Below are 17,732 nucleotides of genomic sequence, written 5' to 3'. Positions count from 1 at the left end.
AGCTATAAAGAAGAGTAAGATAGATTATGAGAGTAAACTTGCTCAGAATATAAAAACAGATAGTAAAAGTTTCTACAAATACATAAAACAAAAAAGAGTGGCTAAGGTAAATATTGGTCCTTTAGAGGATAAGAAGGGAGATTTAATAATGGGAGATGAGGAAATGGCTGAGGAACTGAACAGGTTTTTTGGGTCGGTCTTCACAGTGGAAGACACAAATAACATGCCAGTGACTGATGGAAATGAGGCTATGACAGGTGAGGACCTTGAGAGGATTGTTATCACCAAGGAGGTAGTGATGGGCAAGCTAATGGGGCTAAAGGTAGACAAGTCTCCTGGACCTGATGGAATGCATAGGTTGTTCCTGATCGGGGACCACACCGAGGCACCCGTCACACCCCTATGTCGCCTCCATTGCCCCCAGATCCTTCAGGTTGCCACCACCACTGGGTTTGTGTATATCTTTTCGGGGAGAGCGGCAGCGGTGCCGTCACCAGTGCCTTTAGGCTCGTTCCTTTACAGGACGCCAACTCCCGCCTCTTCAACGCCTCCCCCTCTCCCTCCCTCATCCACTTACAAACCATCGCCACATTGGCAGCCCAGTAGTAGTCGTCCAGGTTCGGCAACGCCAGTCCCCCTCTGTCCCTGCTACGCTGCAGGAACCCCCCTCCTTACCCTCGAGGTCTTCCCTGCCCACACAAAACTCATAATGCTCCTGTCTATTTTCTTGTAAAAGGCCTTCATGATCAAAATGGGGAGACATTGAAACACGAAAAGAAACCTCGGGAGAACCATCATTTTTACCGCGTCCACTCTGCCCGCCAATGAGAGCGGCAGCATATCCCACCTCTTGAAATCCTCCTCCATCTGCTCCACCAGCCGCGTCAGATTAAGATTGTGTAGAGTTCCCCAGCTCCTAGCTACCTGGATCCCCAAATATCGGAAGCTCCTTTCCACTCTCCTTAACGGCAGGGCGTCTATTCCTCTTCCCTGGTCCCCGGGGTGTATTACAAAGAGCTCACTCTTCCCCATATTTAGCCTGTATTCCGAAAAATCTCCAAACTCCCTCAATATCTGCATAACCTCTGTCATCCCCTCTACAGGGTCCGCAACATATAGCAGTAGGTAATCTGCGTAGAGTGACACTCGATGTTCCTCTCCCCCTCTAACCACCCCCCCCCCCCCCATTTCTTCGAGTCTCTCAACACTATGGCCAGTGGTTCAATTGCCAACGCGAACAGTAATGTGGACAGGGGACACCCCTGCCTTGTTCCCATGTGTTGCCGAAAATACTCCGATCTTTGCCGGTTTGTGACTACACTTGCCACTGGGGCCCCATATAGGAGTCTGACTCAACTGACAAACCCCACTCCGAACCCAAACCTCCTCAACACCTCCCATAAATACTCCCACTCTACCCTATAGAATGCCTTCTCCGCATCCATCGCCACCACTATCTCTGCCTCCCCCTCCGCTGGGGGCATCATTATCACCCCCAGCAGCCGTCGAACGTTCACATTCAGTTGTCTCCCCTTTACAAACCCTGTCTGGTCTTCATGCACCACCCCCGGGACACAATCCTCTATCCTCGTCGCCAGCACTTTTGCCAGCAGCTTGCCGTCTACATTTAGGAGTGAGATAGGCCTATATGACCCGCATTGCAGCGGATCTTTATCCCGCTTCAGGATTAGTGATATCGTCGCCTCCGACATTGTCGGTGGTAGAATCCCCCCTTCTCTGGCCTCGTTGAAGGTTCTCACCAGCAGCGGGGCCAACAAGTCCACATATTTCCTGTAGAATGCCACCGGGAACCAGTCTGGTCCCGGGGCCTTCCATGCTTGCATATTCCCCAGTCCTTTAGTCACCTCATCCACCTCAATTGGCGCCCCCAGACCTGCCACCTCCTGCTCCTCCACCCTCGGGAACCTTAGTTGGTCCAGAAACTGTTGCATTCCCTCTTTTCCCTCCGGGGGTTGGGACATATATAGCCTCTCAAAAGGTCTTAAACACCTCATTTACCTTCCCTGCTCTCCGCTCCGTAGTTCCCGTTTCATCCCTAACTCCCCCAATCTCCCTCGCCGCTATCCTCTTGCGAAGTTGGTGGGCCAGCAGCCGGCTCGCCTTTTCCCCATACTCGTATCTCATCCCCTGTGCCTTCCTCCACTGTGCCTCTGCCTTTCCTGTGGTCAGCAGGTCAAACTCCGTCTGAAGTCTTCGCCTCTCTCCATACAGTCCTTCGTCTGGGGCCTCCGCCTATCTTTTATCCACCCTCAAAATCTCCCCCACTAATCTCTCCCTTTCTTTGCCCTCTTGTTTCTCCTTGTGAGCTCTAATGGAGATCAACTCTCCCCGAACCACTGCCTTCAGCGCTTCCCATACTACCCCGACTTGAACCTCACCATCGTCATTGACCTCCAGGTACCTCTCAATACATCCCTGCACTCTTGCACAGACCCCCTCATCCGCCAATAGTCCCACATCCAGTCGCCAGAGTGGGCGCTGCTCCCTCTCCTCTCCTAATTCCAAATCCACCCAGTGCGGGGCATGGTCTGAAACGGCTATGGCCGAGTACTCCGTTCCTGCCACCTTCGAGATCAGTGCCCTGCTCAAAACAAAGAAATCTATTCGGGAGTATACCTTGTGGACATGGGAGAAAAAGGAGAACTCTTTGGCCACCGGCCTATCAAATCTCCACGGATCCACTCCCTCCATTTGCTCCATGAACCCCCTAAGCACCTTGGCCGCTGCCGGCCTTCTTCCGGTCCTAGCCCTGCATCCAGCACAGTATTGAAGTCCCCAACCCCCCCCCCCCTCTCCCCCCCCCTCTCTCCCCCCTCCTCTTCCCCCCCCTCTCCCCCCCTCCTCTTCCCCCCCTCTTCCCCCCTCCCCTCCCCCCTCCCCCCTCCCCCCTTCCCCCCCTCCCCCTCTTCCCCCCCTCTCCCCCCCACCCCTCTCCCCCTCTCCCCCCCCACCTCTCCCCCCCCACCCCTCCCTCTCCCCCCACCCCCCCCCCCATTACCAGGCTTCCCACCTCCAGGTCCGGGATACGTCCCAGCATCCGCTTCATAAATCCAGCGTCGTCCCAGTTCGGGGCATATACATTTACCAGCACGACCTCCTTTCCCTGCAATCTACCACTCACCATCACGCATCTACCCGTTATCCACCACTATATTCCTAGCCTCGAACGACACCCGTTTCCCCACCAATATCACCACCCCCCTTTTTTCCGCGTCCAACCCTGAGTGGAACACCTGTCCCACCCATCCTTTCCTTAACCTAACCTGATCCGCCACCTTCAGATGCGTCTCCTGAAGCATGACTACATCCGCCTTCAGTCTTTTTAAGTGCGCGAACACCCGGGCCCTCTTAATCGGCCCATTTAGGCCTCTCGCATTCCACGTGATCAGCCGGATTGGGGGGCCACCCCCCCCCCCCCCCCTTCGCCGACTAGCCATCCCCTATTCTGGGCCAGCCCCCCGTCCGGGTCCCGCGCACCCACCCATCCCCCAGGCGGCGTCTTCCCGTCCCGACCACCTCTTCTCTTGCCAGCTTCCCCTTGCTCTCAGCAGCAGTAACCCAGTTAGTCCCCCCCGCTAGATTCCCCTCTAGCATGGTTACTTCCACATGATGCTTCCGAAAGTCAGCTAACTCTAACTGACCCCGGCTTCCCCTGTTCTCTCTTTGACTCTCCTGTGTGTGGGGCTCTCTTCCTTCCTGCGCCTATCTTCCCGCCATCATCTCCATAGCGCGGGGGAAAAAAAAACGCACTTTCCTATCGGCCTCGCCCCCTATGGCGCAGCTCCCTCATTCCCCATCCCCCCTCTCCGTCCCTTTTTCCCCACCGGCGCCCACATTCCTCCGTGTCCCCCCATCTAGAGGAGAGAAATTCCCCGTCTATCGTTTCAGTACTATAAACCTCCCATTCCCCAACTTACACTTCTGTACAACAACCTCGTTGTTTGCCCCCCAACATCAGACTCTCAGTTCTAGTCCAGTTTCTCCTCTTGGATGAAGGTTCCTGCCTCATCCACCGTTTCGAAGTAGTAGTGCTTGCCCTGATGCGTGACCCACAATTGCGCCGGCTGCAGCATCCCAAATTTTATTTTCTTCCTGTGAAGCACCGCCTTGGCCCGATTGAAGCTCGCCCTCCTTCTCGCCACCTCCGCGCTCCAGTCCTGATACACTCATATCACCGCATTCTCCCACCTGCTACTCCGTACCTTCTTGGCCCAGCTCAAAACAGCCTCTCTGTCCGTGAAGCGGTGAAATCTCACCACTATCGCCCTTGGACCCAGTGAGCCCCTTCCACCTCCAGGGGGCCCGAGGGGGCCTCAGCTCCCATTAGCGTCTGGAGCATCGTGCTCACATAAGCCCCAACGTCAGCTCCCTCTGTTCCTTCGGGGAGACCTAGAATCCGGAGGTTCTTCCTCCTCGAGCTGTTTTCCAGGGCTTCCAGCCTTTCGATACATCTCTTATGTAGCGCCTCATGTGTCTCCATTTTTACCACAAGGCCCTGTATCTCATCCTCGTTTTCAGCTGCCTTTGCCTTCACTCCAATGAGCTCTATCGCCTGGGCCTTTTGTGTTTCCTTCAGCCCATCGATTGCCAGTAACATCGGCGCTAGCACCTCCTCCTTTAGTTCCTCCACACACCGTCAGAGGAATTCCTGCTGGTCCGGGCCCCATGTCGCCTGGGCACCATCCGCTGCCATCTTGCTTCTTCCTTCTCTGCCGCTGCTCCAAAGGATCCTTCGCAATCTGGCCGCTGCCACTGGTCTTTTCCACACTCACCCGGGGGGGCACCTTCCTTCGTCACCCCACACTGGGTTTGGTCTGAAAAGATTTCCGTTGGGGCTCCCGAAAAGAGCCCAAAAGTCCGTTGGAATGGGAGCTGCCGAAACGTGCGGCTTAGCAGTGCATCGCCGCAACCGGAAGACAGAGAAACCTTTTTTTAGGACCAAGCTGGAAACCTTCTGCTCAGCTTAGAGCCCTGGAAGCAACTCCTTTGTCCAGATGACCTGGCCCCTCGCTACACCAACTTCACTCAATGCACACAGGATTATTTTCTCTCCTGTTACAAGATGTGTCTAGATTTGTTTAGCCAGGCTCAAACAGTTAGAACATTACATTAGCTTTTTATCTGCAAATGAGTAAAATGGCTTTTAATATCTATCAGCAAAACACTTCACCTGCAAAAATCACGGCTATCGTCATTTTTAATCACAGCCCCAGCAGACATACTGTCTGTAAGCATATGAACCTAGGTTTTCATAATATCACCGCAATAATACAAACTATAAAATATGACTTTCTTATATTCATCTCACATTGCGTCCCTGCTTTTTTATTCTATACCTTGTGCAATAAAAGATCAAATCCACCACATTCCTCTGTATCCCATGGGCGTCTACTTTTCTGCCATGTGGGACCTTGTCTGATGCCTTACTAAAATCCATGTCGACCACACCCACTCCACTAACCTCAATCCTTGTTACTTCCTCAAAGTATGCATTGCGCAACTTTCCCATAACAAAACCATGCTGACTATCCCTGATTAATCCTTACCTTTCTGAGTGACAGTTTATCCTGGTTCTCTGAATTGATTCTGATGTACCTTGCCTGTCCCTAGTGAGGATTGAAAAATGGGTATCTGGGTATCCACTAATTCCTCCCTGGGGTACAATTCATCTGACCCCGGTAACTTATCCACTTCCATTTCCTCCTCCCATTATGCTTATTGTATATAATCTGTCATGTCACAAGGTGTCGGGCGACGACATAGGCGGGGTTAGAGACACAAAGCAGGTAACCTGAAGCCTTAAGCCCAGATCCAATAAATAGTCAATTTATTGATTATTACACGCAAGTGCTCATAGATGTCTACACGAAAAAGTTTCAAGTTACCAATAAAGGCTTTTACCTAATCCACAGCCAAGTTCCAAAATGGGCTTGGAGCCTGGCCTTGGTCACAGTTCACAATGCACACAGCAAATGGTAGAATGGAAGTAATCCACACAGGAATCCACTGGTAGATGGTACAAATGGTACAAAGTAAGGAATCCACTACTTCCTGGCCTCCACCCCAAGGCCCTCTCTTCCTATGGCTCGGGGATCCACTTATCTCTCTGTTTTTCAGCTGAACATCATCACCAAGATTGATGTGAGCTCATTTCCGGGTTGAAGGTCACCGTTGCCAGTGGCCATTTTATGTGAGGCCTGGCTGTACTCGGTTTTGAAATCATAGAATCATAGGATACTTATAGTGCGGAAGGTGGCCATTCAGCCCATCGAGTCAGCACCGACCCTCTGAAAGCGCACTCCACCCAAGCCCCACTCCCCTGCCCCATCCCTGTAGCTCCTTAACGTAACCTACACATCTTTGGACATTAAGGGGCAATTTAGCATGGCCAATCCACCTAAACTGCATATCTTTGGACTGAGAGAGGAAACTGGAGCACCCGGAGGAAACACAGACAGACAAGGGGAGAATGTGTAAACTCCACACAGTCACCCTCGGCCTAAATTGAACCTTGATCCCTGGTGCTGTGAAGCAACAGTGCTAACCACTGTGCCACCACATTAATAGGTCTCCTGTAGCATTACTGACTGAGTCAGAGGTTTTATACGAACAGGGATAGTATGTGGAGTGTAACCAATACACCAACTTCTCTGCATTGATGTGGCCCTCTGAACAAAGCAGACTGTGGCAACTACCGAGGAATATCCCTACTCTCCATCGACGGGAAGATTATCGCCCGAATCCTTGCTCGCTGCCTTCTCCCAGTCTCTGAAGAAATCCAAAGAGGCTTCTGACGAAACCACGGAACAGTCGACATGGTTTTCACTGCTCGGCAATTTCAAAAGAAATGCCAGGAGCAACATCAACATCTCTACATGGTCTTCATTGAACTGACCAAGGCTTTTGACTCCGTCAATCGGGAAGACCCTGTCCAGAGAAATTCATCAATATCCTCCAGGGCTAGATGTCGTGACAGTCCTCACTGACAGAAATAAGACAGAAACCTTTGAGGTCAAGACTGGAGTCGAGCAGGGATGTGTCATCACCCCCAGCCTTGTTTCCATCTCCTTTTCCACCATCCTACACCTTGTCAAGAGCAATCATCCCAGTGGAGTGGACATTGTGATCAGGATGAATGGAAAACTTCAACCTCAACTGGTTGAAATCCAAGAAGAAAATGACATTGACATCGATCATGGAACTTCAGTATGAGGATGACATCGCATCTGCACTCTCTCAGAAGAGAACCTCCAAGTCGTACTTGACACCTTCATGGACATATACTGATCTCCGCCTCAATCTCAGGAAGACTCGAGTCCTTGACCAACCTGCTTAAGGCCAAGATCTGATTTCTCCCTCCCATCAAGATCAACGGAGAAATCCTACAGAATTTGGAACATTTCCCATACCTTCTCTAAAGTTGCCATGATGTGGGGATGCCGGCGTTGGACTGGGGTGAGCACAGTACAAAGTCTTACAACACCAGGTTAAAGTCCAACAGGTTTGTTTCGATGTCACTAGCTTTCGGAGCGTTGCTCAGGTGATTCACCTGAGGAAGGAGCAGTGCTCCGAAAGCTAGTGACATCGAAACAAACCTGTTGGACTTTAACCTGGTGTTGTAAGACTTTGTACTGTTCTCTAAGGTTGACATTGATGTGGAGATCCAACATCATATCCAATCCATGAGCACCTTCTTCGGGCATCTAAGGATGAGAGTCTTTGATGACCGCAACATCCGTGCTGACACCAAGATCTTTGTGTACTATGCAGTCATCCTCCCAACTCCTTGGTACGGCTCAGAAACTTAGACTACATGCAGATGCCTCCTCAAGGTGCTGGAGAGGTACCATCAATGCTGTCTGAGACAGGTTATCTGTATGACTGGGTGGACAGATGTACTAACATCAGTGTCCTTGAAGGAACCAAGAGAGCCAGCATTGAGGCCATGGTCATCTGAAACCAACTCCGCTGGGCCGACCATGTGCTTAGGATGTCAGAACCGCGACTGCCAAAGCAAATGATATACCCAGGTCAAGGAAGGTTCCCGAATAGGAGGAGGACAAAAGAAGCACTTCAAAGACACCCTGAAGGCTTACCTCAAGAAATACAACATGTACTCCAATGTGGGAGACCCTTGCTCTGAAGAGCCCTACTTGGAGCAACCTTCTGATTGAAGGGACAAAATTCTTGAAGGAGGCTTGGAAAAGGAGTCTTGAGAAAAGTATACCAGCGATCTGGAGTCCAAGGACCAATCCACCTCCTGGAAACATTTGGCAAGTGTGCAGGCAAAGTTGCGGCTCCAGAATCGGGCTCATCAGCCATGCAGGAACCCACACAGCCCATGACCAGTAATATGGAATTTCTTTGGTGGAAATCATGCTTGTTTAGCGCGTGACCGCCAAAGAAGACTGGTGGAGTCGGGTTTTATAAGAACCGGGGTACTATGTCGATTGTAACCTGAGACACCAACTTCTCTGCATTGAGGGTGACCCTTGGAACGCGGATAGGCTTGTATTTCCAGCAAAATTTGAAAATCCTAGAAACAGTAAGGCAGGTTCTGGCATATGGAAAGTGGAGTCTCCTGGTCTGGGAATTTGGGGTCATTTTGTGACCAGGGATTGCAGTCTGCTTGTGAGGATCATGGCGAGGTGGAGTTGGGGGACAGTCCTAAAGTGTAAAGTGGAGAAGTTTAGGTTGTGGGTCCTGGGATTCAACAGAGCTAAGGATTTGATTTTGGTGCATGTGAGAATAGAATCATATCATAGAATCCTAGTGCAGAAGGAGGCTATTTGGCCCATCAAGTCGGCACTGACCCTGCAAAAGAAACACTACCTAGGCCCAATCCCCCGCCCTATTCCCTTAATCCTGTTACCTGGCAATATTACATTGACTTAAACTAAACTCTGTTCCTTCTCTAATTTTCCCGAAGAGGAATACAAATTTTCTTGGGCCCATTTTAAGCCATAAGGCCCCAATCCTCCTCCTTCTTTCTCATCGAACTTCTCTGACTCATCTGCAACTCCTTTTCTCTCCTTTACCCAATGGCATTGTAAGCCAGTTTCTTAAAAATTTTAAGCATAAATATTTAGCTTAGTCAACTGAATGGATGGAAAATTACAAGCTGAGGGTGCAGTTTCCTGATTTGCATTTTGAATATATGTGAGGGATATAGAAGTAGGGATTGAATGCACCATTAGTGACTTTTCTGATATATACAATTTTAATAAATAGATATATTTATGTAGCAAACAAATCTTGAATCATGGAATGCTGAAAGATTTCTGTTTACACAGTCTTTATATTTTATAAAGCTGCCTACATCTCATTTAAAATATCTTGCATCTGCATGTGCTTCCTTCTGCACAAAATGACTTCCTGTTGTCACACTTGTCAGCCTTTTTTTAAATTATATATTGTGATGTCTGCATTTATACATAGGAAAAACAGATTAAACTTTTTAATCTGTTTTTACAGTCTGGCCACATTTAATGTTAACTGCAATTTTCAAAGCAAAAATGTTAAATTGTTAAAAGATCTAATTACCCCCACTGTACTTTGTTGGTGGTTGAAAAAAGGCAACTGTAATCACTTAGATCTGTCAGGAAGATTGTAATTTCTAACATTTGTAATAAAGAGGAAGAGAGCAATGTTCAGAGGAAAGCAGGCAGATGTTTTCTTTCCTGACTCTAATTCAAAATGTAAAACTCTAATGGAAAGAAACTTTTGGAATCCAACGCTCGTGTTGGTGTTTTTCCTCTGCACCAAAAATAGTTTGAATTTCATGCGCCCATCCTGTTTCCATGTTCTTTCTGTCTCTTTCTTTCCACCACTGCCTATCCTATTCTTAAATATTGACATGGTCTGTGCTTCAAAATACTTACGCGAGTCCTGCATCCACAGCTGAGATAAATCTTCTTTTCGAACCTCAGACAAATAAATCTAAGATAATGCTGTTCATAGTTGTTACTGTTCATTGGTGTTAAATGAATGTTAAACTTTGTTCATTCACCCTTTCAAAGTATTTAAGGAAACAACCAGAAACTTTGAAATAATCACTCAATGAAGTCATACTTTTCAACTGCTTAAAATTCTCATTCTTGTCTCCAAATCCCTACAACAGCTCTATCCTTTCCATCTCTGTAACCTCTTCTAGCCCCAGAGACCTTCAGGAACCTGCATTCCTTGAACTCTGGCCTCTTAAACATCCCCCCCCTCCCCTTGCTTCTCCATTACCGGCTGTACCTTCAACTGGCTAGGCTCTCAGTTTGGAATTCCCTCCCCCGACTGCTCTGCCTCTCCTCTCCTCCTTTAAGACCATTCTTGCAATCTGCGCCTTTGACCAAACTTTTAGTCAATCTACCAATTTGGTGCCATGTCAATTTTTATCCAACTAAATTCCTATGAAGTGCTTTGGGATCTTTTCCTGCTGTGACGATGATACATAAATTGAAATTTTAGTTATGATCCTGGACAATGCTATTTTAAAAACAAAATTAGGTTAAAAAATATCATCCAGATTGCAAAGGGGTGAGGTTGGTGGGAATGTTTGATTATGGGAGTGATTGGTGACTCTGAATTAGAGAGAATACCTGCTATGGACCTGTAAAATTTGTAACCGGCTTCTAGAACACAGTGGTAGTATAGCAGCTTTGCATTTGTAATTTTGCGTAATTAAAATATAATATAGGTGATCTGCCATTGGTCAATTGTAATTTATGCACTATATTTGTGATATTATAGCCAAATGATTGTCACTATATAACAATTAGGGTTAGGCCTGATTCAAGTGGTATTTATCATATTTCCCTTTTATCAGTGATCTGCACAAAATCCCATCTTTAGGTTGTCTTAAAAAAACTTCATGTCATGAAATGAAATGAAAATCGCTTATTGTCACAAGTAGGCTTCAAATGAAGTTACTGTGAAAAGCCCCTAGTCACCACATTCAGGCGCCTGTTCGGGGATTGAACCGTGCTGCTGGCCTGCCTTGGTCTGCTTTCAAAGCCAGCAATTTAGCCCTATGCTAAACAGCCCCTACGTTATAAACTATTAAAAGTAAAATGACACATTTTCCCTGTGTCTGTTTGGGTCTCACCCCCACAACCCAAAAAGATGTGCAGAGTAGGTGGATTGGCCACGCTAAATTGCCTCTTAATTGGAAAAAAATAATTGGATACTCGAAAAAAATTTTTTTTTAAGTAAAATGGCTTTCAATTCCATAAATGCAAGTTTGTGTCAATTGTGGCATAATGTTCATATTCCATATGTGCCTTCCATGCCCAGAAATCCAGCAAAAGCTGGCTTAAAAAAATTAAAACAAAACCTAAAAGCTAGCAGTTCCAGAACAACCTTGATTAGAAATCTGTAAAGAAAAAAAGCATGAACACTTGATGGATGAAATATAATGTTAAGGCTATGTTTCAAGGCGAGTCCTTAGCCTTGTTCAGCCAGTGAATCTTGAAATTTTGCTTCACAAAGTTATGTATTATGGTGAATTTTGAGCATTTCCATACTTCACAATTGATTTATTTTATTTTTTAAAGGTTAATTCTTTAAGTTGATTGCAATTTGGATTTTCAACAGACCAAACAAGTTATCAGTTTTCGAAATGTTTCCTGAACATTCACTTTAGCCACGTTGCACTAATTCACACATGAACTCTACTGCCTCTGGGCCTAGTTTAGAGGTACTGTAACACAGATTCTTTCCCATCCTACAATAGAAACTTGTCTGCTCTAGCCATTTGAGTTCATACCAGCAGTCTTCTCATTCTGCATTCCCAATTAAACCTAGCATACACCATCACATCCTATTCCATTCAATCGAGCACTTTTGTCCCCCTCCCTGTTCATGCTGACGCACTCTGTGGCCCCACAAGGTCAAGGAAGTGTTATTTTATTCTCCACTCTGTCCTTTATGAAGTATTTCACTTTCTCTCTCCATGCTTCATCGATGTGCTTTCCTCCAACCTCTCTCAAATGCCATACTTTTCCCAGCTCCTCTTTCCCCGTCCTGCAAGACCTGAGTGCTGTGAATATTGCAGAAAATCAGCTCAAAGCCTCTCTTAGCATGAATGGAGGAGAGTTTGGGAGTTGTATCATGCAGGTAGAAACCCTATTCTCATGAAAACTGCCTATTACAGTATACAACTGCCAATATGCTTGTTATTAGGAACTGTGATGAGGAGAGCAGTTTGGTCCAACACATTAATCATACACTTCTTGTAGAGTGAAATTGAAAGAGAGGGATCTAGACCACACTAATTTTTGTTAGAAGACACTGACAGTAGATGTGAAGTGCTGATGGATGGCGTGTATGCTGTTGCCATCGTGTTGGTGTTGTAAAAACTGATATTAAGTGTTTTATGTGAGCATCTTAAAAGAAATATGCCATTCCCTATATTTGACAAGAAAAGATTATTTATGTTGATCTGCTGTGTCACTTTTTAGAATTGAAACAGCTGGATCTTTCTAATTATCTTGCAATGTGTGAGGCATCTTTATGCGAATGTTCCACTACTTCACCATTCAGTGCAGCAATGAAGAAATGACATCTAATGGATGAGACATTAGATGAAGGTCTCTTTGAGTGAAGATAAAAAATTCTATGTCACTACCTGGTGAAGAATAGGGAGTTTCTCTGCATTCCTCCAACTTTGATTTCCGATGGACACACATCCCTCTCTAATGCCTTTAACCATATAAGCCTTGGGTTCTGGAATTCCCCCCCTGCCTTTCTTTTAAGAGCTGCCTTTAAAATCTACCTCTTTGACCAAGCTTTTAGTCAACCTATCCCTATTTCCTGATGAAAGCTCATCGACCTGAAACCTTAACTGTATTTCTTTGTCCACAAATGCTGCCTGACCACCTGAATATTTTCAGCATATTCTGATTTATTCAGGTTCTCTTTTTGCCATGACTTAATATTTGTCGTGTAAAAGCATCTTGCGATTCCTTTTGTACATTGAAGGCACAAAATAAAGGCAAATTGTTGATGTCTTGGCAAATAGCACAGTGGGCTAAACAGCTGGCTTGTAATGCAGAACAAGGCCAGCAGCGCGGGTTCAATTCCCATACCGTCCTCCCCGAACAGGCGGCAGAATGTGGCGACTAGGGGCTTTTCACAGTAACTTCATTGAAGCCTACTTGTGACAAGCAATTGTTGTTATTATATTGTTCTCGAGCAGTATCATTCAAGCAAATTACCTGGTCATTTATCTAATTGTCTCTGGTTATCCTTCTGCATGCATATTGGCTGCTGGGTTTTCTTTCATTTTAGCGGTGACTAAAAGTACTTTATTGGCTGTGAAACATTTTGGGGCATCCAGCAGTTGTGAAAGGCACAATTTAAATGCAAATTCATTCTTCTTTCTAGTTAACATGTTGATCTTCCCTGTGTGAATTTCATTGGAGGCCAGGGAATTAATTCATTATTCAAATAATTAAATTATAATCTGTTAAATCTACTATTCAGGAAGGTGTGTTTGAATCCTAATTAGGATGAGAAAATTAACATTTTACTTTTTAAATAACTGTGTTTAATTAAGGTTTAAGAATTATTATTTATTTCTGACTGATGATGTAGATTACCATATTTATACGGAACAAAAAATATTTGAGCACAAAGTCAGTGTATGCACTGGCAGACACCAATGTGATTGTGAGGAGCTGTAGGTGAATGTGTGCTTTGTGCAAAACATTTACAGATTATATCTGATCACAGTAACATTGCCATTGCGAGTCTTGAGCCTTCCTGGGTAAGCAACTGGTGTTGGTTTGTAGCTCGTCACACATTGTTGACACAAGCTTGAACCCATAAATCAATGAAATAAGATTCAGTATCCCTTGAAATCAATTTATGCCCGCTAGTAGAATTTGACTGCAGGCTTCAATGAGCAACGATTCACCTGTTTATTATATAATTGTAAACCTATAATGCAAGAATACCAGCATTTTGATAGTTAACCAGTGACCGCCATAACTTTTTTTTTAAATTTAGAGTACCCAATTATTTTTCTTACAATTAAGGGGCAATTTAGTGCAGCCAATCCACCTACCCTGCACAGCTTTGGATTGTGGGGGTGAAACCCATGCAGACACGGGGAGAATGTGCAAACTCCATACAGACAGTGACCCAGGGCCAGGATCGAACCCGGATCCTCAGCATCGTAGGCAGCAGTGCTAACCACTGCACCGCAATGCTGCCCGCCTGCCATAACTTAAATAACTTTATGCACTTTTATTGATGCTTATGCAATTCCAGTTACAGAAGACTGAACTTCATGTATTGATTTCCTGCATTTATATTGCTAAAGCTGTCTCTTAGTCTAGCAGTACAGGAACATTAGAAAGAGGAGGAGGCAATTCAGCCCCTCGTGCTTGCTCCACCATTCAGTTAAATCATGGTTGAACTGCACCCCAATTCCCATTTCCCACCTTTCCTCCAAATCCCTTGATACCCTTTCCCGACAATAATCTATCTCAATTTCAAAACATCCAATTATCCTAATATCCATAGTCTTTTGGTGGAGAGTTTTCAAGATTTCTACTACCCTTTGTCTGAAAGAAAATTCTTCATTTATCTCTTGCATGACCTGGCTCTAACTTGGATTTTAGTCCCCTTATTCTTGATTCCTCCACCAAAATAAATATATCCCAGCGCTGCCAACTAGCACGGATTTTCCGTATTTCATATGGAAAATCTGCTTGAATACGACAATACGATTTATCGTGTTGAAATATGCACCGCATTGAAGGAGAGTATTTCACACACAATCACAGAATTTACAGTGTAGAAGGAAGCCATTCGCCCCGTTGAGGGTGCACTTGCCCTTGGAAAGAGCACCCTACCTAACCCCACATTTTCACCCTATCCCCACATTTCCACCCTATCCCCACATTTTCACCCTATCCCCACACTTCCACCCTATCCCGGTAACCCCACATAATCGTACCTTTTTTGGACACTAAGGGCAATTTAGAATGGCCAATCCACCTACCCCTGCACATCTTTGGACTGTGGGTGGAAACCGGAACACCCGGAGGAAACCCACACAGACACGGGGAGAACATGCAGACTCCGCACAGACAGTGACCCAAGCCGGAATCGAACCTGGGACCCAGGCGCTGTGATGCCATTGTGCTAACCACTGTGCCACCATGCTGCCCCTTTAAGCTAGGAGTTTTTTGGGGGAGGGATGAAAAAAATATATTAAGAGGCAGCTCCTTGTGAGGGGGCTGGCTGACTTTGTGGAGGGGGGAGGAAGGTGGGAAGAGGAACTGATTGGCAAGCTGCAGTGAATGCATACCTCCCGAAATGCTTTGATTGGTTTCCTTGACGATGACTGCTGGAAGACAGGGTCCCGCGCAGAGGACCTGCCCCCTATCATCTGCACCCCGCACACTATACGGCGCATGCATGTCATGTGATCCTTTGCGTGGTCTCGCTTCGAGGTGCCTGTACATGTATGTAAAAGCGCTGGATTTGCATTTTCCATTTGTGTTTTAAAATTGCACAATAAAGCTGTAATTCCGACTGGTGAGCATTTTTTCTTTGAAATGAAAATACCGATTTTACTGCCAAAATACTGATTTTTGGTATCTGGAATACTGATTTCTGTTGGGAAATGTTGGCAGCTCTGATATTAAGTCCCATACCAGCCTCCCCGAACAGGCGCCGGAATGTGGCGACTAGGGGCTTTTCACAGTAACTTCATTGAAGCCTACTTGTGACAATAAGCAATTTCATTTCAATTCATATCCTTCCGTCTCTCTATCTTGCTTTCCTCCTTTATAATATATAGTGTTACAGGCGCCTGTTCAAACCCCAACAGTGACTAAGATACTACACCAGAGCCGCAATGTTTAAAACATTTTAAAAGACTGTGCAGAAAGATTGCTTCACTCCAGGAGTGATTGCAAAAGAAATAGGGCTTGGTTATTTTTACAAACAAAATTTTATTAAAACAGAAGAAAAACAACATTAAAATTTTTTTAACTTCATACCTAACTGGAACCATTTACTTGTATCCTTTAACCGTAACACATGATTTCCCGTTAAACAGCGCATAACATGACCTAGAGCTCTATGCTGGTTAAGGGGCTGGTTTAGCACAGGGCTAAATCATTGGCTTTTAAAGCAGACCAAGGCAGGCCAGCAGCATGGTTCAATTCCCGTACCAGCTTCCCCGAACATGCGCGGAATTTGGCGACTAGGGGCTTTTCACAGTAACTTCATTTGAAGCCGACTTGTGACAATAAGCGATTTTAATTTAATTTCATTTCATTTCATGCTCTACTTGCACAGGCAGGCAAAGCTGATACTAGCATTAACATAACATATTCCTGCTGGTAGTGAAGCTCTTTCAGACCCCTTTTTGAAAACCTGTCTAGGTGGCCATTTCCATAACCGCTCATGGTCACTTTCCAAATCCTCTCCCTCCACCTGTTAAAACAGAATTCATTTCTCTCCCTGAGCTCTACCCAGCCCCTGAAATAATGGCTCCTCCCTCCACCTGTTCGTACAGGATTCTTTCTCTGCCTGATCTGTGCCCAGTCCCTCAAACAATGACTCTGTCCTGGGGTGACCAGACTTGAACTCAGCATTGTGATCTGGGCTTTTGATTACCCATTCCTGTTTAACAAAAGAACAGGGTCATGCTATGAATATGCAATTAACTTCCAATTTGCAGACAAAAGAGGCCATCAGACTCTGTAATGGGCTAATAGCTGGGCAGATCAGAGAGTTCCGGAGGACAATAGTTATTGAGTGAATCACCCCGGCTGCAGAGGGGCATCCTGTTTATTCCCATTAATGAGTTTAAGTCTGAATGGGACAATGTAACTAAGGCCATTTTTGGGCTTATACTTTACACCTCTGACTCGGTGCTAGCAGTTTTACCCTCAGTCAGTTAACTCCTAAATTGTCCTCTACATCTTCGATCCCATTTCTAGATCCAATTTCCTAACATCTCCATATCGTAACAGGAGTTATTTGTAGGATATTTTGCATCTGGAGTAAATTATTATTTGAAGCCCGTGTCTATTTTACTTTGATTCGAAACTCAGGTCAAATGAGTTTTTTGAGTAAGCATGTATTTGTGCATAATTCTCAAAGCTCTTTCGAGTTAATGTATTATTCTTGTGTTATTCTTCAGGAATCTTTCGAAAAAGTATCAGCCGAAAAGGAACTCCAAAGAAGAGGAAGAACAGAGGTGTGTTACTTTCAGATTCAAAATAGTAATACAATTCATTAATACTTCAAATGCAGCTAAGGCATCCTGATACAGCACTGGTGTTGTTCTGTAGTACTAAGAACAAGGAACAATACAGCACAGGAAAAGGTCCTTCGGCCCTCCAAGCCTGTACCAGTCATGATACCACCCTTGGCCAAACTCTCAGATACTATATCTTGCTTTGTTATAAATGAGAATGTGAGTCAATTATGTTTTCAAAATTTGTTTTCCTAAAATCAAAAATTAGATTTTTAAAAACCTGGAGGTTGGAGCATTTTTTTCTTTTATGTAATTGGACTGGTTTGTAGTATTTATTTCTCTGGTTTCCCCAGTAAATCCACACAAAACAAACACTTTTTCACACAAAGAAACAACTCTCAGGAGTGGGTGGTGGGTTGCAGAGAGATAGCAAGGTGAAGTAAAAATACATTAAAGGTTGAACATCAAATGTTCCTGAAAAACTTGAGTTTCTTCATAA

The 17,732-nt window shown here is 45.4% G+C and overlaps 1 protein-coding gene across 8 annotated transcripts in view; it reads left to right on the top strand.

The window, feature by feature from the left end:
- The window catches only part of fnbp1b (formin binding protein 1b), a 311,579-nt gene that overhangs the window by 98,181 nt on the left and 195,666 nt on the right, over positions 1–17,732 (top strand). For all 8 annotated transcript variants that reach the window (XM_072488654.1, XM_072488661.1, XM_072488660.1 and 5 more), the window contains exon 3: positions 17,177–17,233. In XM_072488654.1, coding sequence (XP_072344755.1) covers positions 17,177–17,233 — 57 coding nt within the window. The remainder of the gene's footprint in view (positions 1–17,176; positions 17,234–17,732) is intronic.

This window comes from Scyliorhinus torazame, chromosome 22 (assembly GCF_047496885.1).
Source record: "Scyliorhinus torazame isolate Kashiwa2021f chromosome 22, sScyTor2.1, whole genome shotgun sequence".
In the NCBI taxonomy this organism is placed as follows: domain Eukaryota; kingdom Metazoa; phylum Chordata; class Chondrichthyes; order Carcharhiniformes; family Scyliorhinidae; genus Scyliorhinus; species Scyliorhinus torazame.
The sequence above is the reverse complement of the archived record's forward strand: the minus strand, read 5'-3'. Positions and strand labels throughout refer to the sequence as shown.